At 40.9% G+C, this 24,970-nt stretch overlaps 1 protein-coding gene across 2 annotated transcripts in view; it reads right to left on the bottom strand.

The window, feature by feature from the left end:
• The window catches only part of RNF150 (ring finger protein 150), a 151,137-nt gene that overhangs the window by 37,351 nt on the left and 88,816 nt on the right, over positions 1 to 24,970 (bottom strand). For both annotated transcript variants that reach the window (XM_054824343.1, XM_054824342.1), the window contains 4 exons: positions 17,796 to 18,046; positions 10,517 to 10,588; positions 10,014 to 10,096; positions 2,408 to 2,504 (listed from right to left, as the gene is read on the bottom strand). In XM_054824343.1, coding sequence (XP_054680318.1) covers positions 2,408 to 2,504; positions 10,014 to 10,096; positions 10,517 to 10,588; positions 17,796 to 18,046 — 503 coding nt within the window. The remainder of the gene's footprint in view (positions 1 to 2,407; positions 2,505 to 10,013; positions 10,097 to 10,516; positions 10,589 to 17,795; positions 18,047 to 24,970) is intronic.

Below are 24,970 nucleotides of genomic sequence, written 5' to 3'. Positions count from 1 at the left end.
GAGGTAGGAGAGGGAGAAGCAGGACTTGAGGCATAGTTTAGAAAGAGAAGGCAGAGAAAACAGAGGATGAGGAGCAAATGATTGCAATACAGGCATTTTTAACCCCCAAGCTACCAGATGCTCTTAGACTCCCACTTCCTTTGCTGTCAGCCAGAGGAAACCCCTGACATGGAGGCTACCATCTGCTCCCAGTTCCCACAGACAACAGCTCCTACTGTAAGTCACCTCAAGGGGTAAAGCTTTGGCATGCAGCTCTCCCTTCATGAACCTAACTGATGATCCTTGAGGGTGGGATCCAGTACGATTCCTCCAAATGATGGAGTGGGCTGTCTTCAGTTTGTTGTCTTAGAACAACTAGGGAAATATTGACAGAAATTCATACAATAAAATCCTCTAGACACTTTGCTAGTGGAACATTAACATCCAAGCGCTTGATTTTTAGCGTTAAGACAGACCAGCACTAAGGCTGATTCTGAAATCTTAATTTGACCCAGTTGTTTATGTTGGTTACAGCAGTATCTTTAATTACATGCCCAGTACAATTATTTCTATGCGGAAAGCTTTCAGTGAGGGGAGCAGGATGGATCCCCCTTCTGCTACGTGGTACAGGGAGAATAAGACAGGGAGCTGTGAGAAGAGAAACGATGACTGAGAAAACTGAGTGGCACTTTTCATTATTTCTAGCAATTAGGTTCTATACCTGCCACTACAGAGCTGTTCATACGTAGTAAAAGCCAGTCTGGCTTTTACAGTGGCCTCTGTTTTCCCTTCCCCTCGACATACAGAGAGACAGTCTGTGGACACGCCTAGCCTTCAGCAGTTGTCAGTGAAGTCAGTGAGAGCCGCATTCTGGATGTAAATACTAATGGTACTAACCTTTCTGGAAAGACCTTAACATTTCACTGCAAGCCTCCAAAAAGTGGAGGTCCAATTTGTCTATATGCCCTGATTATGAAGCTGGATGAAGAGTGTTAATGAAATGCTTAGGCAAAAATGTCAATGGACCAGTATGAGAGCAGGTATCATGTGGTCCTGCATGGTGCAGAAGAAAGCCATGGAACAATATACTGGGTATGAAGAAGAGGTGTCCAAATCCTGGGTTACTGCTCACTGGCAGGCTTGTGAACTGAGACATGGAACCTGGGGAAAAAATTCTGTATTTAAGCCTAGGTGCAGAGATGCTGAATGGCAGAGCCAGCCTTCATTCTGGCCTTTCCTGACATCTCAAATACTGATTTAACAGTTGTATCATATTTTAATATTCTAAAGATAATATACATGCTTAGCAGAAAAAGTAGCCCAACTGTAATGACATGTGATCCTAACTACAATGATCTATTTAATTTTTCCTGTTGTATGTTTTTAGCTTGGATTATATTAGGTTGATTAACATAGCTGCCTACACTTCAGTAAAAACATACTTCATCACTTGCTGTGGAACCTCTTCTGCAGCAACCTGCTTGGCTTCCTAGTCTCCATGAAAATGAACTCTTAGGGAATGGCTGCATCAGCTGTGTTCACATGAGCTGTTTTACTTTATATAGCTCTTTCATATGTGAGCTGGCACATCACCATCTGTAACTGTGGAGGGTATGTACAGCACCTGTTAACGCATCAGTATGTTTCAGTATTGAACTTCACCATCTCACGGCAAGCCTCGCACAGTGTGGGAAAGTTACTCACTTCTTCCTGGTGAAGCCCCTCATCTCTGTGATAGCTGAGGTTTGGAAACTGTATGGCAGATATGCCCTATCTGAATGTAAACATGCAATCTAGAAAGATCAATTGCTTTGGCAGCTTCTAAGCACATCTGAATGTTCCAAATAACAAAGAGCTTAACAATTTCTTGTATGTCATGTGGTTCACCACATGTTTAGTAACTGGGAGAAATGCTTCCTAACTGGAATTAGGAGTACAGACCTTGCTACAGATAGACTTTAAGAGAAATCTGACAGAAAAAAGATCTGGCTCCCCAGAATGAGCAATTAGTTGTCCTCAACTAGTATAGCAGGGAAAATTTTATTTGCAGACCTTCTGCTTTGAGATTTGAACTGAGAGCATGATTAAAAAAATAAATCCAGTCCTGATTTAAAACACAAACAAAAGCTATGTGAAAGAATCTATAAATCCACCAAAACACCAGTAAACAATCCTCTGCTCCACAAAGCAGGCAACCACAGACACACAAATCCCAACACCCAATGAAACCCCATACACACTCTTTTCCTTGCTAATAAAAGTGGGGTGCAGAAGAGAGGTAGAGTCAGACATTTCGGCTTGTACTCCCCATAATAAACCAATTAATAAATAAATCACATGGCAAGAAGAGTAGGCTGGGAACAAACAGGCAAAGGGCTAGGCTGGTGTTTCCCTTCTGCCCCAACCAGCTGCTCTGCGACGTGCTTACCGGAATCCCTAGAGCTTTTAGAATATTCATTTTACACATCGGGCAGGTACGATGGTCTAGCAGCCAGGGGTCTACACAGGATTTGTGGAAAAGATGCCTGCAATGAAAACCAGGATATTTTAATTCAAATCCACCACACCACAATTTACCACTTAGTACCAGATGCTTCTTCTGAATTCAGTAAAGTAAGAATATGTCAAATGGCATGATTTGCAACCTCTGCAAGGACTGCAGAACTATATCCTGTGCACACAAGACTAAAATTATTTCTGTAGCATCTCAAGCACATGTGCTGCTCAACTGAGTTTGGAAAATAAACCATGTACACAATTAGAGAATTAGGAAAAATACACAAAATGCATCAGCAAAACCCATATTCTTTAAATGTTAAAGGCTGTCAGTATACAAAACCTGCTTGGTGGTAAAGGTAAAAATCACATTAGTATTTCTTAATGGTTCTACAGACAAACCTGATTACATATAATTTAAATGTGAAGTCATCGGGGGTCTGGTATTTTTTTAGGATGCAGGCATAAGGAAATAAACTGAATTAAAAAAAAATATGCTACTTTTCATTTAATTGAAAAAAACCCCAAACCCCACAGGATGATGCTTTTTAAAACATTTTCCCTGACTTCCCCGCCCTTTAGCAGCTGCCCATCAGAGTGAGCTCTTAAAGAATTCCAGCCCTGAAGGGCTTGTTGCTAATCCTGTGCTCAGTCTGATATGACCATTAAGCAACTACCTGAGCCCTGGAGCTGCTGGGGGCCACTTTTCTTAGACACTGTCCAGGTGGAAGAACTGAAAGCTTCTTGTCTAACTTCACCTGACACAAACTGAGATTGAATATAGAGATATTTAGTGTGTGTACCTGACTGACAGATTGTATTTTCTCTGGCAAGCATGTTCTGTTACCCTGTGGTTATAGAGAACAAATGTTATAAACCGCAGGAACGTGGGTCTCGGGATTTGGGAAACGCTGTTGAGTAGGCCAAGTAGAGGAGTCAGGGCTCAGCCCAAGGCAGTGAAGTTTGTTGAGCCCCACTCCTTCTGAAGAAAAGGAGGAAAGTTTCCTACCATGCACGTAGCCTCAGAAATTACACCGGCATGTAGGAAAATGAAAATTGACTTGCCTTCCTAAAAATCTTTTTTAGTCAATTAATTGAATGGAATAGTTCAGTTGGAAGGGACCTTAGTCCAACTTCCTAATATAACTTAAAAATGGTAATAACTTAAGCAAAATTGAAAGAGGGTATTTTATTCTGAAATATGAGGCTCGATATACATACAGTCTTGCTCCAAAAGGTGCAAACTATGACTAAGTTTGCTTGTTCTGAAACACCATATAGATCAGCTCTAAATGTCCTTTCAACATGGCTGGCAACAGGTGTCTCGCATTTTACTTGGCATGGCCTGAAAGCCACTTTTCAGTCTGCTGGAACATTTACATGTGGGCAGTCCCCAGCCTGCGTTTCCCTGTGCTGTCACTGCCCCACGTGCATCGCTGTACAGCTCAGCCACACAAACCCATCAGGTAACTGCGGGTGGACACAGCCTGGAGCAGGGCACGTACCAGCCTCCACAAGGAAATGCGATCTCTGAGAAAGTCAGAATCACTTAATGCACCAAAATAATTTTAAATATTTAAGTGGTACGTATTCAGCTGAATGGGTCAGCCGCTGTATTGTGTCGCGGCCTCTCTCACACTACAAGACACACATGGCCTTTCAACTTGATGGAGGATACTGAGGCGCACTTTCACCAATATTGATTTGCAACCCTGGCTCTTACTAACATGGTATCGGCCCACATACTAGCTGGCTTCAGTCCTAAATAACACTAGAAATTCAAAGCCCAAACTGTGTGAAATCTCAGAATCTTATTCTTTTCACTGCAATGTTTTTTCTTGCTACTTCTAGAAGAAACGGGTCCTTTGTGAAACAAAGCTACGTGGCAAATTATCACATTCCTGTACTTGGTCTGACTTCACACAACTATGGGAAAGGGCAAATCTGTTCTTGGAAGTTTGACCTAGTCTAATTATATCAGTTGGCTGCAATACCAAACTTTGTCAAACCTCATCTGATCCTGTATGTCAACATGATTAACACAAATGAAGTACTGCGATACTTGAGGTTTAAACAACTACTTTACTAAGGCTACTAAAGTTCACAACCTTCCTTCCAAACAAGACTTGCTTTACTGGGTAAAAACACAATGCACCACATTTCGGTGTCTGTCCTGCATAACCCTTCCTTCCCTTTATCTCAGGAGGGACGTGTTCAGCACATAGTCAGGCAAGCATTCTGAATAGGTGAAAACATAAAGATACAGTCCTCAGGCATGTGTAATTTTACATTTAGAAGTCTAACCGACAGAATTCCTTAGGTGTGTTAATTCACAGAGGGTACTGAAAGTCAATGTCTTGCTTTTCAGCTATTTGAAAGAACTATGAAACTCTCGATAGTGATAGGTTTTCTTCAAATATATACTCAAAATCATAAACAAGTATGTTTAACTGCAAACATCTGAAGGACATTTGTGCCAAAATAATCAGTTCATTTACAAAATCTGAGATATTTATTGTTCTCTTGAAAAAAACAGATTTCCAAAATCTGTTTCAGATAAAAAATACATAACTTCTATCAAGCAATTTTACCATAGACTAGAAAGTCTCCTTTTGTTTTCAAGTTCAAGCTTTGCAAGCCTCAGTCAAGCTGTGATTCATATTACAGCATTTCATAATGTTTGTTAATCACCAGAAGCTTGGAACTTTCATGCCTTAAAGACTTTAAAAACCTGAAGTTTAGTGTTCCTAAAGTCGGCTTCAAAAAACAATATTCTGCAAGAAACCCTACCAATGCAGAGTAATTTAAATATATGACAGATCATGTCACTTTGCACTTCTCAATAATAAATTAGCACAGTGTATTATGGCTCTATTAATTTCAGATTTAATATGTACAACAGAAGGAACTTGATTATTTGACAGAAATGTACAGAAAAATGCAATGTTACTGAAAATCAGATAAAGATTTGCATTTTTAAATTTTTGTACCACATTATATAATAAGAGTGCTCATAATAGCTATTTTTAAACATGTAAACATTTGTGCAGCGAATTGAGGTGGTAAGCTTTGCAGATTTGGATTTGAAAGTTTATTTTATACGTTATTAGCTACAGCACTATATACATGCCTATAGCTTTCAAAAAATGGTGAATTGTTTGATGTCCTGATAAGTTTATCATGTAAATTCAAGCAAAATAAGGATCAGCACAAAGTAAGATGAGAGACCAACTGCAATATTTCACTGTTACCTGGTAAGACAAAGATGTAAAAAGATCAACTGCCACAAAAATCCCTCTCCCTCTGCAGTTCTGACTGACACAAGTTGTAAAAGGAAGGAGAGGGTAAAGGCATCATGGATGAGATCAGAAGTAATGACCCACACAGGGACACAGTAAAAGAGATGTTTCAAGCACAGGCTCAGGACTTGGCTTTGACAATCAAAGTCAGAGCTAGAAAAGAATATAGGGTTTTTTCCTGTGGTGTGCAACCACATGCATTGCAAAACCATGTTGATTTGGATGGGTTGAAAAGTTTCTCAGAAGAACTGTAATTGATTAGTCGAGAGAGAGGAAGGCAAGAAGAGAGGAGATGTTGTAACAATCCTCATGCAAAATGAAGGCTTCCATAAGGAGAAAGGAAACAACTGTTCTTCACCTCTCCTAGGGGTAAGAGACACAATGATGTGTTTAAATTGCAGTGAGATCCAGGTTATACAACAGGAAAAGCTTCACCACAGTCAGGGTAGCAAAGCACTGCAATAAATTATCAAGGGAGTTTGCAGAGTCTTCATCCTGGGAGACTGCAGAGTGTGTTGGAAAAAACTCCCAAGAATGACACGTGCGCGGCTGGTGGCCCTGTGTGGTTCCAGAGGTGGTGGCCTCCTGGGATCCCTCCTGCACTCTGCTGCAGCTCTGTGACTGCACGCGGCTGTGTAAAACTCACAGAGCACAAAGAAAGAAAAAGAACCTCAAAATCCCAGAGCATTTAATTTACTATTATCTAAATAGCACTTCATATTTTTTTAACTGGAGATTACTTTTGATTGAAATGTATTTAAACTTTCTTTAAAGCTGCAATTTTAATAATACAAGAAAAAAAAATCATTTTGGGCTTAGCCCAAAATTATAATAATAATTTGATTGTTGTAAAACTACTGTAAAGCTTTCAGCTTGCCAATAATTTTGAGAAGCTTTTTTCCAGGTTAAGGGAAACTGTTCTCCCACCTTCTACTCCTAGTCCCAACTTTCCAAACTGCATGCAAACAAACCTAGCAGTCATGCAATTTTTCTCAGAAGAAAAGTGTGAGCTAAGAGAAAAGGAGGCAAAAGCAGAAAGAAAGGTATATCCCTAAGGACCCTGAGTAAGAGCATCAGTTGCCTGCATTAGATATAGGGCTGAAGCAGAGGATTGAGATTTTGGTGAGAGACTGAGCAACACTGCAGTATTCAACGAGAAGGCTTGGGCTTTTGGAGGTGCATGTACAGTATTACTTGTTTATTTTTGAGGAAGAAAGAATGACAAAAGAAGATGACGATGAGGGTGAGAGGAAGGAATCAAAGGGAAGAAAGTATGTGATGAAATAATTTTCACAGAATGCTAAGAAAAAGAGAAAGGAGGAGTGAAGCAGTCTCTGAAATCACAGTTGTTCATGGAGCGAAGGTTCAGGGGAAGGGAACAAGCTGGAACAGGGCAGAAAGTGTGTTTACTGGCGACAGAAATGAAACAACCAAAAAAAGAGCTTATGAAGAACTCAGTAGAGATGAGGTTGAAAGAATCGTCTTTCCTCTCTGTAGAAGTTTAGTAAAGTTAGGAAAAGTTTAGTAAAAGGCACACACTGGGAGCAGCAGCACCAGTAACTTCTCCAAAGCCAGAGCAGAAAAAACGAAGGCGTTTTGAAGCTAGAGATGGAGGACAAGGACAAGGAACTAGGGCTATGACAAGAGATGTCACTCTGGGAACAATGAACTTGGTTACATTTGATGTTGTGTCAGTGCCCTCAAAGATAACTTCAGTGATGCTTGCTACCATTAAACATAAAACCAGCTGCAAGCCAACACTGTGGGTTTTTTTTTAATCAAGTGTCAGTCCTTATTTATTTAATACATTCTGTAGAGTGAAGTTTATTAATACAGTCAGTTGTAGGAGCTAAAGAGGACAGAGGGGAAGAAGGGCAAGTTAACTGGAATTCTCCTCTTAGCTCTCCAGGGTGGGATACGTAACAACAGGCTATCCCAGCGCCGGCTCTCTGCCAGCTGAAAAGAGAGGACGTTTGGGGAAACAGCCTAAGTACTAGCAAATCTGTTTCTGTAGGACATCAGAGTTCAACCACTGCAATATTAACTGGTGGATTTTTGGTACCAATTTTTTAGGAGAGTAAGGCTCTACCAGCCTTAAAAAGAAATCTCGAGATGTACAGGGCTTTATACAGAGTGTGCCTGCTAGCAGTGGTTTTCCCAGTACTCCCTGAGAAAAACTGCAGTACAAAGCAGCATCTTTCATGTGCAGCTCCTGGGGTGTATTTGGCTTTGCAGGTAAAAAAGTCCTCCATCTCGAGTACCTCCTGGATAGAAACACTAAGGTCAGCCAGCACTGGTGTCATACGCCGCTGGCTTCTGTAAGGCTTGGTGAAATATCAGCCTCTTATTAAACAGCAGTCCAATGAGGTTCCCATACCACAAACTGCACACAGTTTAACTGAGGATGCTGGAGGAAGAAACCTAGAGTCTGTAGGTCTTTATCAAGATATAACACTCTCCTACTCAGTTAACAGAGACAGAAATGGGGGGGGAGAGAGTTGATGAGGAGACGAGACTGACAACAGCAGAAAGAATCATGACTACCGTTTTCTGTTTTGGAAGTCCAAACCCATGCAAACGTGTAAAATACTGCCCTCACAATTTGTGTAGCAGGAAAGCCAGGGTTTGTGAAGTAGCTGCTTGAGAAAGATCTTTTGAGTTTTTATCATTCAAAACTGCTGAGGCTCAAAATGTGAGTATTTTACAAGACAGTTCTGCTGCTGCTACCCTTTTAGCATGAGTCATTTTCTAGGTGACCTTTTAAGTCAGCCAAGAACTGAACATCACCTGTTAACTATGTGTTTCCTATTCCTGCTTGACTCAACACTGGATGACAAAGTCTGACTGGAGCCTCGTTGAATTATGAGGCGAGACACAAGTGAAAGCTAGAGCTCAGACATATTTTTTGCTGTTGTATAACTACCTCCAAAATCTGCCTGTCTCTATCATGCAAAATTTCCAAGCTTTATTAAGCTTCTTTGAAAACAGGCTTCATGTCAAACCAAGGTCTACATTTTCTGGTATTTTCTCATTTCTCTGTATTTCTGCTTCATGAAGTGATGCGTTTGTGTGTCCACAAAAAAAAAAAAAAAAAAAAAAAAAGAGTTCACAGGCAATTTGTCATTGTGGGGGATTTACGGTAGGTCAAATTTATGATTAATCTGTCGCTTTTTGTTTGCCATTTAGTGATGGCAGTAAACAGATTTAATGAGTCACATGAACGAAGAGAAATGGACAGCTTGTAACATTCAAATATCTACTAGGGAACAACATAGCAAGAAAAGAAACAAATATTTCAGTTTCTCAAGCCAGTGAACATGTCTGCAGTAGAAGAAACTCTACTAAAAAAAAAAAAATCTCTGCTCCGCATGTACAGCACTTGAGATTCCTATTTCTAGGGAAATCAAACACTTGCTCTCCCAGGGGAACCACTGTTCCTAGGAAATTTCCTAAGAAATTGATTTCCTTAGAGAAGTCCTTCATTAGCTAACACTTCGCAGATGACAACACAGCGGCACAGAGAGATGAACACAGCCATTATGGGTGGCAAGAAGCTGTGCTCCTTTGTCACATCGCTGCAAATATATGTGCTGCACAGGGCACGTTCACATGAGGGGAAGAAAAGAGAAAGAACAAGCTCTTCTTGTCACCTCCATGTCCCACATGCCTGAGAACATTTTCATGGCAACAACAGACAATGTGCTCTCTGTCACATTCCCTTTTTGCTTTACTGTTTCTACTCAGCATATCTCTCTTCATAGCTGGGTTTTGGGGTTATTTTTGATAGAAGTCATCCCTTTCTCAGTGCCTGGACACGGCTCAGGACAGCAAAAGAAGCAGCTCCATTAAGAGGTCTATCCCTGGTTGCTGTGCCCAGGGCTCACCTTAAAGTCAGGGGCAAATCCTTCTATGGCACTTATTCTGGACTGATATAAAACCAGTGAGGAAAATAGAGGAATCAAAATCTTTAGTTTTAAAATCCTACTGAAGACTCTGTAATAGGTCCAGATCAGACTATCATGCTAAACTCAGGTTCTCACCACCATTAATACTGCTTTCACTTCAAGTTGAATAAAGAGGCATTTCAGATATCTTTACCAACAGATTTTGAATAAATCAAAATATAAACTCGTCCTTCCCTCCCCAAGCTCTCAGGTAATTTCATCAGCATGATACTGTGACAACAAAGCCTGTCTTGAAGTAGAGAGACTATCAGAGCTAAAAGCACTTTCAACTTACCTGCAAGGCAAAATTCTGACAACATCATTGGGCTTGTAGCCTTCAATACAAACAGCACAGTTATCAAAGTCTGGCTCAGTTTCCTACAGGAAAGAGAACATTCATCATTTTCATTTTTTGATTTTGTCAGCTGATTTCTTCATACAAGAGCCTATGTGACAAAGTAAAACGGTCACTGATGGATGGTGCAAATCCGATAATGCATTTCAAGACAAGCAAGTCCGATTTTCCAACGTGTTTCCCGTTGGAAACTTGCTCTGGGAAGCATGCAGATTTAGTTAGCATGTTTTAACTTTCAGGATTTTCTGCATCTTCACAGAGTCACCTTCTTCTCTCTCTACTCCATTCCCTCCATAAATTGCTTACCAGTATTTCTTCCCGCCTGAAGGACACATAGTAGCTAAATAAGCAATTGCCATTTCTGTTCTGCCTCATTGTCCCAGTGGTCTGAAGGAATCCTCAGCACAGAATTTCATTTGGTAATGAGCAATTTGAAAGATTACCTTATCACCTTTCCTGATTGTTCTGACTTGCAGCTTGCTGATTGCTTTCTTTGCAGCATCTCCAAGCCGGCGCTGTAATACAAAATGTGCTCTTAAGCAAAGAGTATCTCTTCATGCAGAAATCATCACCTTTTCTCCCTAGGCTTCTTAATAATCTGAAGTGACTGTACATGAAACAGGACAGTGCTGTATAAATATAAACAGATGAGGTCATCATACTGTTATTCACAATAAGGGCACAGTAGGTATTCTAGGCTTACTGGAAACTCAAGGCTGATGAGGCAAAGCTACTCTAACGGAGTTCCAGTGGAGACTGTATGTGAGCACATAGTGATGCTACACGACAGCAATTTACTATTCCAGTGAGTAGCAATGTATGTACGAATCCACTATTTGAGTATCCTACTTCTTCCCCCTCTTTTTTTAATGACACTTGTAAAAAATACATTATTAAATGAGGCCTGGGCTAGTAAACAGAGTGAACACTGGACTTAAGATTCAGAAGGTCTTTATTCTTATGTTGTTACAGAACTAGTTCATGATCTTCAGCAAGACGTAAGTGCTGAAAGCGAGCTGTTAATTTGTTAACCACGAAAAACATGAATAATCTCTGCTGTTTTCTTTTCCTGCAATACAGAGTTGCCTACTTTATAGGAGCAATGCAAGGTATAAAAATGAGGCCAAAGCATCTGCATTTTCTCACAGGTAAAGCACTATATAGTCCTGCAGTAACATCCTCTCCATACATAACCATTTACCGGTTCTTTGCCTTTCTATCTTTCCCTCCTGTGGACCACGAATTGCTAACCACGTGATGTTTCTGACTGTTCTCCCATATTTCCAAAACACTGTTACTGTGCTGGCAGGGTCACAGCCACTCAAGATTAAAGTATGTAATAACAGCCTGATGCAAAACACCCTGTTCTCAAACGCTGAAGATGGAGACGCCTGCCACTTGCAAGAGGCTGAGAACACCATGGGGCATTTCATACAACCACGGCTCAGCAGAGCTACCTCTGCACCCTGTGCTACTGAGCTGGTGACTGGATCAGTGCTCCAAGGACTTTGCTGCTCTCTTGTGCTAACCCAACAATGAGGCGATCTGGAGACAGACTCACAGGCTGGAAAGGTCTTTGAGAGGTCATGTACTTCCACCCCTTGCTCAACCTCGGTCAACTTCAAAGTCAGAGCTGTGTCCAGTCAAGTTTTGAATATCTCCAGAAAGGGAGATTTCACAACCTCTGTGGATAATTTGTTCCAGTGCTTAACCACTCTCACAGCCTTTTTTTTTTTTTTTTAACATACAGATGGAATTTCCCTTGTTGTAATTTGTGACCATTACCCTTGTCCTCTCTCTGTGCACCTCCGAGAAAAGACTGACTCTGCCTCCTCTCCAACCACCAGTTATGCAGCTGAAGGCTGCAAGCAGAGTCCTTCCTCCTCCTCTGCTCCCCTTCCAGTGTAGCAAGCCGAGCTGCCTCTGCCCGTCCTCAGATATCGTGTGCTCCTGTGCCCAGACCATACTGGTGATCCTCCTCTGGGCTGTTTCCAGTTTTTTCATGCCTTTCTCATACAGTTTCATACAGCAGCACCTACTCTGATGTCTCCTTGTCTGTTTTCTAACAGTTTATGATACAGTGGATCCCAATTTGCCACCAATAAATGACTTAAACTCTTCTCTTCACCTCCCCTCCCCATCCATGTTTCCAGCCATGTGTTATTAGATAGGAGGGAGACGTAGGAGCTTGGTGACTCAGAAGACATTCAACTTTTTGGGCTGGGAACGCTGCCTGTGCCGGAGTTCAGAGGAGACTGTCAGCAGGAAGGGTTTCCAGCTGGAGGGGGTGAGATCATGAAGCCAAAAATGGAAGGAAGCTGGATGTAGTTTGTAAATTCAGACCTAATCATCATACAGATACGATTAATAAATTACCACTTTGTTCCTCAGATTCAATTAAAATCACTGAATTAAATTTAGAGAGTAAGCTTACTGGATTGGAAAGACATGGAAGACTGACAAAATGCATGCAATACTGAGAGCAGAGAGCAATTTCACATCTGGCTAAAGAGGTGAAAATTATCTTGGCTATCATATGAGATTTACATAGGAGTTTTCCAGGATAACTAATTATTATATGTGAGGGAGTATCTTGTAGTTATACAACATCTTTTCTGTGGTACATTTTTCTCACTGTCTCCCTTAAATAAAGGGATCAGACAAGAGTTGGAAACATTTCTTGCCAGCTATTTGTTTCTTTAATGTAAATCAAAGACAGACTGATAACATACAGCAACACAACAGCCATTATGTCCTGCTTCAGGAATTGCTTGTGACTCTTTTTATCATTATCATTACTTAAACTAATGAAATGTCTCAGTTCTTTTTTGCACATTCTTCAAGGGGAAAGGACAAGATTAAAGACTCATGTACATCTTTGATCTGCTTGTTTTCATGTTTGCTTTCTCTTATCTATCTTAAATAGACAAGTTCATAACTTACATGCAAGTGAGAATAATTTAGTTTTTGAAAGAACAGGAATATCTTGGAGTAAAGTCATACTTTCAAAGGATTCTTCCATTTGAACGAAAGGCATGCTATCACTAACCAATGACTTCCCCTAAAAGATAAGAGGCATTACAGTAATTTAAGGGTTTAAAGTGAGGCTTAGAGATTTACAATCATAAATCTCATAATCTCATTAGCAAGGCTGCAACATTCAGTACTGGACTGGAAGGAGTTAAGCATATCAGACGCAGTGGTCTTGTGGAGATGGTGATACTAGTTAAAAGAAAGGACAGTAGCATGGAAAGCATCACTTGTCTGTTCCTGAGGAAGTAAATGACTGTAGATGCTGTGGAAGAGAAGTTACAGTAAGTGCTTCTCTCTTCATGGCCTCACTAAACTATCACCTTTGCAGGGAGGAGATTGCCTTGTGCCCTGCACAGAATGAGGTGTGCCATCAGGACAAGGTATCCTACACATCTGGTGTATCTCTGATAAAGTTTGCAGACTCCATCATGGGAAGCATCTTCCCAAGACTGCTTCAAAGATTGATGTGTCTATTCAATGGCCCAAAACTCTCATTCAAATCCACGGCCAGCAGTCTTCCTTCTCAGCTAATTGCTTGACCCTCCACATGCTGCCAGTCACGTACTAAAGTAGATCCTTCACTGGAGATTAACCCTAGATGCACGGGACCCTTCTCAGCCCCAGTGCGATCACTGCCTGCTTTGGCTTTCACTATCTTGCAAAACTCAGAGCCCACCTGGTTTCAAAACTGTTTTACAGAAAACTTCTTAACAAGAAACCAATGGGAGGAAATAACATGGAAGAAATATGGTCACCAGGTCTAGCACTTAAATGTCATGCGCTCACCATCTTCCCATCTCATGTCTCACAGACAAGAGGAGAACTCTACTTACTGAAATATGAAATCTGACACACCAACAGGGTTTGGTTGTGGTTTTTTTTTAAGCCTGTGTCCTGGCTGTTACAGGGCTGAGACAGCAAGTCACATTTTGCTGAATTGTCTCCGGGACTTAACTTGTCATGTAATTCCAAACTGCTTTCAGTTAGCTCTGCAACCTGATGTCTCTTGATGCAAAAAATTCCAACAGTCTTTCACAGAGAAACTCTCTCATCTTCAGGAGGGCTCCAGGAACAAGCTGCTGAGGAAGTTGATTGCCAGTGCTTTCCTTACACAAATTTATGCTCTTCATATCAAAAGGGTGTATGATCAGGGCAACCACCTACTTCCTGGACATCTTGTTATGTGGGAAAAAAAGAGGAGGCCTTGGATTTTCATCCATGTGAATATTACTACCCATCTTCTACTTCCACATCTACTGTACAGTCATCTGTGCCAGAGATACTCTTAAAAGTTAAATGTAGTGAAATAAAAACTGAAATCTAACCATATTTGTAGCTGACGCCCTGGCTACAGGTGCTCAAGCCCATAATGGAAGACAGTTTTGCGCTCTACTGCATTAATTCCCTGACAAGTTGGGACAAACAGGCCAGGGCATTCAGTGAGAATCCTTGAAGTCCTGATTCTCCACTCATCAAAGTCAGGCACCTAACTGGAGTGAGCTGTGTCTTCTTTCTGGCACATGAATCTGGATTTTGCACACATGGTGAAGAAGAATTGTGGCTAAAGATGTAGATGCTGTATGTCCAGTTTCATCTCACTGGGGAGTCACAGGAAATTATTCCAGGGGATTCTTCAGTCTTTCTAGCTGCCTCTCTCACTAGCTGGACTCATTGCCTTCTTGATGGATAATTAAATAAGTTCCTTTTGGGTTTACTGCTTGATTGGCAACTTAAGCCGTGTGCAAGAAGGGAAGTGGACATGGAAATGAGGGTCATCATGTGAAAGAAGACCAGGAGGCAAAGGTGGTTATGAGGCTTGACAAAAGGACACATGATGTTTTTCATGAAAGGAAGACATAGTTGCAATGGGTCAGCTTGGAAGAGGCAAAATGGAAGATGACTTAGGGAGACTTGGAGTGACCAAGGGAAGATGTTCAGAAATCTTGCTTTCATGTAACACTGGAACACCCCTCCTGCTTGGAGATGACAGCTTTTACTGCTGTCATATTTTTTGCCATATGATTTATGCCAATCATATTTTGCAGTCAGTCACATTGTCCCATTCCCTCAGCAACAGTGCCCAATCCAGAGGAGGCTGAACTGCTCCTGGTAGCAACTCCAGTATCAGCCAAAGGTAGGAAGGGCACGCATGATAGAGGTTAACAAAGAGGCAGGCACATATTCTTATTTGACATGGAAAACATAGACCCTCACAAGCCCTTGTTTTAAAACTGGGATTTTAAATCATTCAGATGTCAAAAGGAATTTAACCTTTTTAATTTTTTTTTTCATTTTAATTTTAACTGAAGTCTAATAAATGAGTCACAGTTTTTTGCACTTTCAGAACAGGGCAGTCAGTCTGCACAGTCAGATTTTATCGCATTGCGGGGTACGAACTGACAGCACAACTTTCTCAGAATAGGCCAGCTGGCTCCCCCTTCATCTGATGCTCTGTTTATCCAAACATTTCAACCTTTAGATAAACTTTAGCCTGAGTACATCAAATACAAATACAAGGAAGCATCTTTCCTGAAGTTGGCCAGCAATGAAGGTGCTTACAGCACACACAAGGCTTTGCAACATGTAAGCACAATTATCTTCATATCAATGGACACATGCAAGTTATAATGGCAAAAGCTTTTGCGCACAATGACAAAAGAATCTTGTTCCAACAAAGCAACACAAACAATTCTTCTTGTATATATCTGAATATCTGAGATATTAGTATAGAGCATTGTGATCCCATCCTTGTACTACAAGAAAATGTGTCAAAAACCCCACAAAAACCCAAGCAGAACATTAGGGGAAACAGAGAGGAACCCTCATGGAAAGGGCAAGAGCAAGATGAGCTCTTCCGAACTACCTACATCATTATATTCCATAGCCAGGACTAAAAGGAAAAGAAAAAAAACCAAACCGCAGCAACCCACTAACACAAATGGTCAAGCCTTATCTGTATATTGCTACCATTTTTCACATGGAAAGAGCTAATAAAGAGATTAAAGGAGATGTCAGGCAAAACTGGATGAAGAAAGTACATGAAGAAATTCTAGTTTGCCCCATATCGTTATTACAGCTTTGGCAAAAAATTAGTAATAAATAATTGCTGAGGAGGCATGCTTTCTTATTCTTCTGAAGAAAGAACTAGAACAATAACGTTATTAAAACCTCTGCACTGACTACTGCTTGTGCACACGTCAGTCTTGTTCAAACTTTGGCAAGAAAATAATGAAAAGGAAATCTGCTTGAACATATAAACCTATCCGTTCCAAACTATAGCATATGACCTGAATGAGCTGCTTCTTTTGCTGGATTTCATATTTATGCATGTCTATTTACACTGCTAATCTGCCTGTATAATTACTTGATTGAAAGCACATTTACAGTATTCACATACATAAATTAGGCACACATGTGCTTTTGCAGCCAAGCATCTAAAAATTACCACAGCCGTTACAGTCACAGCGAATCTGCTGCCAGTGATGTTCAAATTTCAGCTGGGATAGTCTCATTCTTGCTATCCAAAATTTCATACTGTATATTTAAAAGGAAAATATATTCTTTCTGTCTGTAAATACAGAGCAGCTGCTCTCTATCTCAGAGGATGCCTGAATTTCAATGGCAGAGGGTGAGGGATCCCTACACGTTAAGTATATGTTACAGAGTGTGTGGTAGTACTTTACAAGATGATTATTAACACTCTCAGTTTTACTTTTTCTGCAGAGTAAGCAAGGCAACCCTCCCCCTGCCCCGACATTAATTTATTAAGGGTCCAGAAACAGCTCTGAATTACAGTGCATTTCTTCCCTGCAGTAAAATGGTTATCTCCTCAGATTTCATACATTGATAACATTTTCTACAGTACCATTAGAATGAAATGTAGAAGCCTCAGCTTCACAGTTCTGCTGATGCTGAGATAGTTGCATCCAGTCAAGAAAAGATTAAATTTATTATTATCCTTGCTATTATTATTCATTGCTGAACTACCATAAAGATGAACAGTGCTTTATAAATCCAGAGGGCCTCAGTACCTCAGGCTCAATCCCGCTGCTGTTGACTTCTCTCCAGCTCTGTAAGTTTTGTATCTCTTTCAAGGGGTTTGGACAAGATGCCAAAACCAAAAGCAATGGTTTAATAATATTGGTGGCTATCACTACAGCACTTATATGTCCAGCAATCATTGTCAAATGAACAGGGACGTGTTTGCCTTTCAAGCCCAAGACCCTTCTAAAGTAGTATTAAAATGAAAACACTTTCTATTCTTTTTTCTTTTTTCACTATTGTGAACCCTTGTTTCACACACAGACATTCACATACCTCACTATGTTTTAGTCATTATTTTGATCTCGAGGGTCGTTAGTTATATACATTTCTATGTCGCTTGGCTATATGTACTAAGGCAATCTTTTAACTAATAAACATTATCAAGTTTCTGTCCATTTCTTGTGTTTTACATGGGAGAAAAAACCCAAAATATATATATGATATGTTTATTAACTTCTTCTTTCCTGAATCCCATCTATATTGACAGAAATCTTGGCTTTTCCCAAACACAGGCATTTTTATATCCCCGTTCTTTTCACTTTTTTTTTTTTTACCACACATTCACAACTCCCTCAAATTTTACTTTTAAGCTGAATCTCATGGTGATTTTTTGGAAACACAAACAGCCATTCCAGCACTGCTCACCTGATTTCTGTCCCTAGCATTTGCGTAGCGGAACCTCTGGATGTAATAGAAGACCAGCCACGCCAGCGAGATGATCATCAGCACAATGAAGGAGATGGAGACGAACACCACAGAGGTCCGGCTGACATACTTCTGCAAATTGCGTGTCCCGATGGTTATGTACATCATCACAGTAATATTCCTCTCCAGGAGGCTTACTATCTCTTTTCCTTTGGGTTCAGGAATCATTATTGCTACAACATCTTCTAGGCCTGTCAGACAGAAGAGGGAGAAAAGAAACCTTAAGTAAAACAAGTGACCACCATGTAATAAAATGACAAGAGGATGTGGCAAGGCCAAAAAAAAAAAAAAGGCAAAACAGTAACAAAAAAGCTCCCCTTTCTCCTGCTAGTTTTCACCAGGAGGTAAGTCAGATGGATCTGGTGAAGGTTTCAACTGGAACCAGTTACACAGTGTGTTTTTATAAACTAATCTCGGCAAGATACATAAAATGTGTTTCATGGGTTGAAATAAGCACAGATTTCCAGCACTACTGAGGCTTACGTCGATGGTATTACTGCAAGCACTGCAGAAAGACATGCTGCAGCCAGCCTCCTTCCGTCCAACACTGCTTATATATTTATCATAGCCCGTTTTGCAGGGTCACATTTCTGTCAGGGAAGCCCCTCCAAACCCCACATTCAGACCAGAAATACTTTCCATCACAGATTCCCACATGGCTTCACAGTGCCAAAGCATCACTGCCCTTGCCCAGGGCTGGCAGCAGGAGAAGCCTGCAGGGACAAGAGGAGCTAGACATGTTCCCAGCTCACCCGCTGCCCCATGCCACCGGAGGCTCCTCAGCGCAAGCCCATGCAGACATTTGGGAGCTCCTGCTGGGAGCTGGGCTCACCAACTGATGCAAGTTTGAAGTGAAGAGCACTGTTTTATTCCACAAAAACTGCTATTACAGCCCAGATCAGCCCCCGACGCAGTTTGCAGCATGGCCCCACAAGGACACAAGTCAGCACAGCCGGGGCAGTAAAGGGGTGCCCGCTAGTAGGATGGGGCAGGGACTTCCTGCAGTCCAATCTTCCTGGAGCCACGACCCTGTAAAATGGGATCTCCACCCATCTACCAAACCTCAACTCTGCACCAGCTTTCCTTTCTGTACAGTGCTATTTCATTTTACTTGCATCACACGGGCTGAAAGTATCTTGCTTTCATAATTTTATGTCCCCTATGTACATGACAAATATAGTCTGAAATTATCTGGGATTGGGCAGCTTGTTAAATGCCTTTTCTAGCTTTAAAAATAAACTATCGCTGCTTTATGGTTTAATATTAGGGTATTCTGTTCTCCCACTTCAGCAAACAAGTATGTGGACTATTTTCACACCTAAGCTATATTTTGCAATAGTCAAATCCTGAATTGTACTAAGCGGCTAAGAACAAACAGGATGTATTTTAATGTACAAATGTGCTAAAACCAACAGCATATGAAATGATCACACACTGTCATTTAGAAAGAAAGGTACAAATTGGAGGTGTCTGAATTCAGAGAGATGATGCTGGGGTGGGGTTTCAGAATTTCGGCTGAAACGCCAGGAAATCAGCCAGCACCTTGTTAACCCCATGGCTACCTGTATTTTGACTATGCCTCAGGACATTCGTGGAGGTGGGAAGGGATCACTCAGCCGTGAATGGAGACGTGAGAGGGCAGATTGTGTTTCAAACAGCGTCCCCCTCCAAGCTGATATCCAACGTGAGCTTCACTTCTGCAGCACTGTGCCCTGGTCCTCATGGTCCGGCTCACACATTTCTCCACTGAAAACCCCTGGGAGGTATAAACCAGGTTTTCAAAGGTATGTAGATGCTAAAGACCAGGAGGTGTCTAGCAGGATTTCGGATATACTAAAGCAGACAGGTGGGTGGTGTTCAATGGAAAACGCTAATCGTGGTGGAAACTTTATCAAGTTCTGCTGAGTGCCTGGATCAATTGGAGGTACTGAAATAGCTCTGACAGACTGTTGCTACTTACACACATCATCTGCTGCAAAGCTGGGAACCGAACCCTCCTCTCTCAAGTCTTGGAGTAGAAGTGCAAACACCACCACTCTTCTCGTGAGACTTTCCATCATAACACTTTCCTGTTTATGAACAGGTCAGTCAATGAATAGGGGAAAATCAACAGTTTGGCTAAGTCAAGAGTTTTCGATATCCATGATAGAAAACTTAACCTTTCTGCTGATACTCTTCCATAAAGCATTAATAATTTTCAGCTGTTTCCCTTGATTTGTCTAGTAAGAGCCCACCTTCAGCAGCCAAGATAAACCTGCCTTTGCAACTCTTCTCATACCTGTTTATTACAAAAGGCTAATGCAAACATTGCCCTAACAGCCTAGGGAGAATTTGCCAAGTCTCAAAGTGGCTGAGAAGGGCACTGGTGCCACGCCAGTAATTTTCCTGCAGTCAATAAGACAAATTGTCTGGAGCAGCGCTTAGCTGTCCACATGCCTGCCTTTGTTCTCTTCCCTTTTTTTAAAGAAAATAAAAATTTTAAAATCAGTCTACAACAAAACCAAAGTAACCACCTCACACATAGCCAAAAAGAATCCATAGTGAAAAATGCCACAGCCAAAACTACTGAAATGAATTTAATTGGCTCCTCTCAAAAGCCACCACTCTGACCCACTCACTTGTCCTGTACAGACCTCTTCATCTTCAGTACAGTATGGGACACCGTATGCATGACGTTACCTGAAAGCCTTTAAAAGTGGGAGATACAGACACAAACATTTTCAGTAGAAAATATAGGTAGTATCTTAACTGTTTAATTATCTTGAATCTTAAATTTCTTTAAAAACTTCAACAACATCTTTAATTATGTTTAATTCTACTGAATGTAGCTGACTATATTTCTGGAGAACTGTAAATAAGGGGCACAGGCCAGATATGACATGTTGCAAATAAAGACTCACATTCAATGGTTCAATTATGAAACTAATATTTTTATAATAATAAAACAAGCACCCCACAATAATGTCATATCTTTCTTTACTATTAAGTAATGAAAAAGAGGGAGAAAAAAAAATGTGATCTCCTGCATAAATTTAACCTCATGCTTGTTTTTCATCACCTGCCCTTTCCGATTAAGCTACAGTGCAGCTTCTTTCTGGCTTTAATTCACGGTGGAAACACAACTGGTTTTGAATAGGAGTGCAGCCACACGCTTCCCTTCTCTGCTCTTTCCTCCTTACATCTCTCTGCCAGGATGGTCTACTGCCACCTTGGGCCTAGGGCCTTTTAAGATACTTTCAAAAAACACAAGATACTAAGTAAAATGCCGTGGATATATGCTAAGTAACATTGCGTTTAGAAATGCAAAGTAGAAGACACAGTTGTTGCAAGAGGAAAGCAGCTGCTTTTGTTAATTCAAACCCTTAATACATTCAAATTGCAGACTATCTGGTTATTTTCTTGGAAAATGTTACCATTTGTAATGATGCATTCCTGGAAAAAAATAACCAGATCAGCAACAAATAATAATCAGGAATTTTAAAAAAATATTTTATTGAGTTTATGATAATTTCTCCAAGGCACTATAGAGAATGCTATTTGATCAATGAAGCCATTAAGCTAAGTTTTTAATCTCAAATATGGTCAATATTGGAAAGAAAAGAAAAGAAAAGAAAAAGAGAGAGAAAAATTATTTCCCTTTTCTCCCTTACACAAAATGTATGTATTATCTCAGTTTCAGTATCTAATGACACATGGGAAACTCTGACATACATGAAAACTACACACATTAAAAAGGTGAAATAACGTACTGAGACATCAATGTTAGAGATGCATTTCTATGCCCAAGTACACATTTGCTCATCAGACTTCAAAAAAGAGAAAGTACTTGGTAATATGTACTGATGCTTCTCTGGTGACTTAAATGCTAACGATGCCTTTCATTAAACACACCCACAATGGTAACCGCATTTTGTGGCACTCTTGTTACCTAACACATTTCTTTTCTTTTCCTGGCCAAGATTAATGCAGAGTTTGACATGAATTTTTAAGTAGCTGTCAAGATGAATCAGAGATTCATAAATCAAAGGTATTCAGGCTGCAATGAATGGACTTTTTTTGCTTCTTTTTTGGCTTAGGAAACATTTAGCATATCAGTGCTCTCTCCTTATGAGCCAGTAACAAAAGAAGTAAGGTAGAACTTATAGACATTTGGGATGATTTAAGTCACTTCGACTTGCTGAAGTGTATTTGCCTCATCAAATATTTCTGGGTGGAGAAAATGTGCTGCCGGTCTTCAGGCAGTAATTCTGCTTCTGGGCTCTGCATCCCCCAGCATTAGGTGGCAGGGCCATGGGCACGGCGATGGGTGGGCGTTGGGCAGGCTCAGCTTGTTTGCCTGTCAGTGGGCCAAACACGTAGCCCTGTGGCTAATCCATCCACGGCACAACAGCCACACGGAGCTGTGGCTACTTTGTTCGCTTGCAAAGAGTTGCTCTGGAATTAATAGTTCTTGATACACTGAATCCCTCAAGCACTACACTTTCCTGTGTGGGTTATCCTGGGCTCTTCCTCAGCCCAGCCTGCAGGAGAAGGAGTCTCCTCTCCTAACAAACTGCTAACGGCAGGAGGAACCGCAGAGCAAGGGGAGATGGAGAGCGAGCCTGCAGCAGGCACCAGCCCCCCTCGACATCTACACGTGGCGGTGGACGACGGAGTTGCAAAGCAGTGATGAAGTCAGAGAGTGTTTTCAACAGCAAGATGTGCACTTGGGAAATCCAAAGATCCGGAAGACTCTCCAAACCTTTCTCCTCCCCACAGTACTTGGCTATGGAAATACATTTCAGATGGGGAGCTTTTATGCAAAATTGCAAACTTTGAGTGTAACAATCTATTCACGGGTGACAGGGGAAAAGACAGACTTCAGTTCTGTAACAGTGGCTTTTGGAGAAGAAATTAACAGATTTTATGGCCAAAAGATGTAAATTCTCCACTTTGGCCACAGGCTGTGCTGACAAACCTGCAATATTTCTTGATTCTGTGGTGGGAGCTTCGGGGGTGACATGGAAAATGGTCCCCTGTGCTTCTAATTAGCGGTCAGCCTGTAGCGGGCTGCTGCTTTAATGCTTTGTCAAGCTTTGATGGAGGCTCTAAAAAGTGGTATGTTTCTGACACGTCTTAGAAGAGATGATTTAATTCTTCACGCTTGGCAACTGCCAGAAGTCAGTTAGAGAAATAATTAATTGAACTATTTGAATAGAATTCCAATTTGGGAGACATATAGAGTCTTCTCCAAGATACACTATCAAGACATAAATAACGATTTCTCTTGTTGTGCATCAAAATCGAGTACTAAAGTATTTCCTTTTACAGATTTTGTAACTGAAGACTCAAACACTATTTCCAAGTTCAGAAATTATCCTGATAAAACAGTGTTCACTCCTGCTCAGAGCCCAGGAATTGAAACCTCACAGGAGAGTGCAAAAACCTAAGCAACTCTTCTCTTCTTGAAGAAATAATTTCATTTTCAGGAATCAATTTCAGTAACTAGCAGCTATTGGAAAAAAGCAAAACAAGCGCAGATCTAAACAATTTGAGAGCATGCTCGTGCCCAGCTCTGGAGCACCCACCCCAGGCTCAGCCTGTGGTCTGTGGGTCCTGCCAGCCCCACGCAGCACAAGCCAATTCAGTGGTGGTACTCCCTGCGAGCACAGACATTATTTTTTAAAGAATCCTTTTTTTTTTTTTTTTTTTCTCCAGAACAGCAGCTCAGCTGAAAAGTTAGTACTGAAGAAAAAAGAATCTGCAGTGATGGTGCTGTAGTTGTGATTGTTGGGCTATTAGACATACCACCTTTTACTATGGAGCTTGTTCTCTTTGAAAATACTATTGCTTTCTAATCATGTTTGGTTTCTTTACAATTAAATTACATGGGAAATGGTATATAGGTTAATCAGATGGCATTTCAGTTGAATTTTAATGCCATCTAAATTTTTCTAATGTTTTCATAGTTGCAATAAGGGTTCCAAGTTTTTAAGACCACCCAATGAGAGTTTGATCTCAGTTCTACTGTTCTGTATAGTGCAAATATAAATTGACCAGAATATCAGCTGTTGCCTGTTTTTCTCCTTTAAAAATAAACATAAGCTTAAATTACATTTTTGTGAACTCAAAAATTACTTTTGGAAACCAAAGCAATATTTTAGAGAAGCTGATTTCTGAGCTTCACTCCTTTCAGAGAAGCAGCAGCATAATATTTTTTAAACAATGTCCTAGACTCTTAGGTAGGCCAACTGGGAAGCATTACCAGTAAGAAGTGAAACTGGGTAAAAGGACTGTTCCCTGCAGGAACTCTCACTTATGGGCCATTCAAGGCATTGGCCTCAAATTGAAGTATCTGTAAATGAGACAATAGAAAAAACTGGCAAAGAGAAGAGCAATATATAATAAGAAACAGTAATACATAGTCAATGCATCATATATCATAGGTGAAACGACTACAAACTGCCATCTATAATCTCTTGCATAAATTGTCTCAATGCCAGAGGACTAGAAAGGACACTGATTTCTCATGAGGTTTCATAACAGATATGGGCAACTATAGACCAGGTTGTCCAAAGTTATTCATTGAGGTTCCTCACCAAAGAGGAAAATGACAGCTCTGAATAAAATAGGAAGGGCCTCACATGAGAAAAAAAGGGGTTAAAAGACAGGATCTTGGTGTTCAAAATATCAGAGCGCCAGCAAATGCAAATGGCACCCAGGGGCCCCAAACTGCTGGAGGCTGGGAGAGTGATTCTGGGGAAGCAGGACTAAACGTTCAGCCTGCGCTTACACTCTTCCCCAAGCAGCTGCTGTTTGCCATTACGAGAAACATGATGCTGGGACAGACGGACCTTTGATCTCAAACCATAGACTTGCTTTTACATTAACTGGGAACTGGAAGTTGTATCTCCCCTGGAGAGAAGAAAGATTAAGTCAAGTCATGACAGTGAAACAATATGGCCAAAGTCAGAGGTCTTATTATGCCAAAAAGTCCCTCACTGAGCCCAAGTGGGGAAACCATACCTGTTTCTGCAACTGGTAATGAACAAGAAAGGACTGGGGTGGAGGCAGTTGGTGCCTCTTCCTTCTCAAAGCCCCAGTTAGGGCTTGACCCAAGGCGGACGGGTGCGTTT

The sequence above is a fragment of the Grus americana genome, chromosome 4 (assembly GCF_028858705.1).
Source record: "Grus americana isolate bGruAme1 chromosome 4, bGruAme1.mat, whole genome shotgun sequence".
Lineage (NCBI taxonomy): Eukaryota > Metazoa > Chordata > Aves > Gruiformes > Gruidae > Grus > Grus americana.
This window is presented reverse-complemented; position numbering and strand designations above follow the sequence as displayed.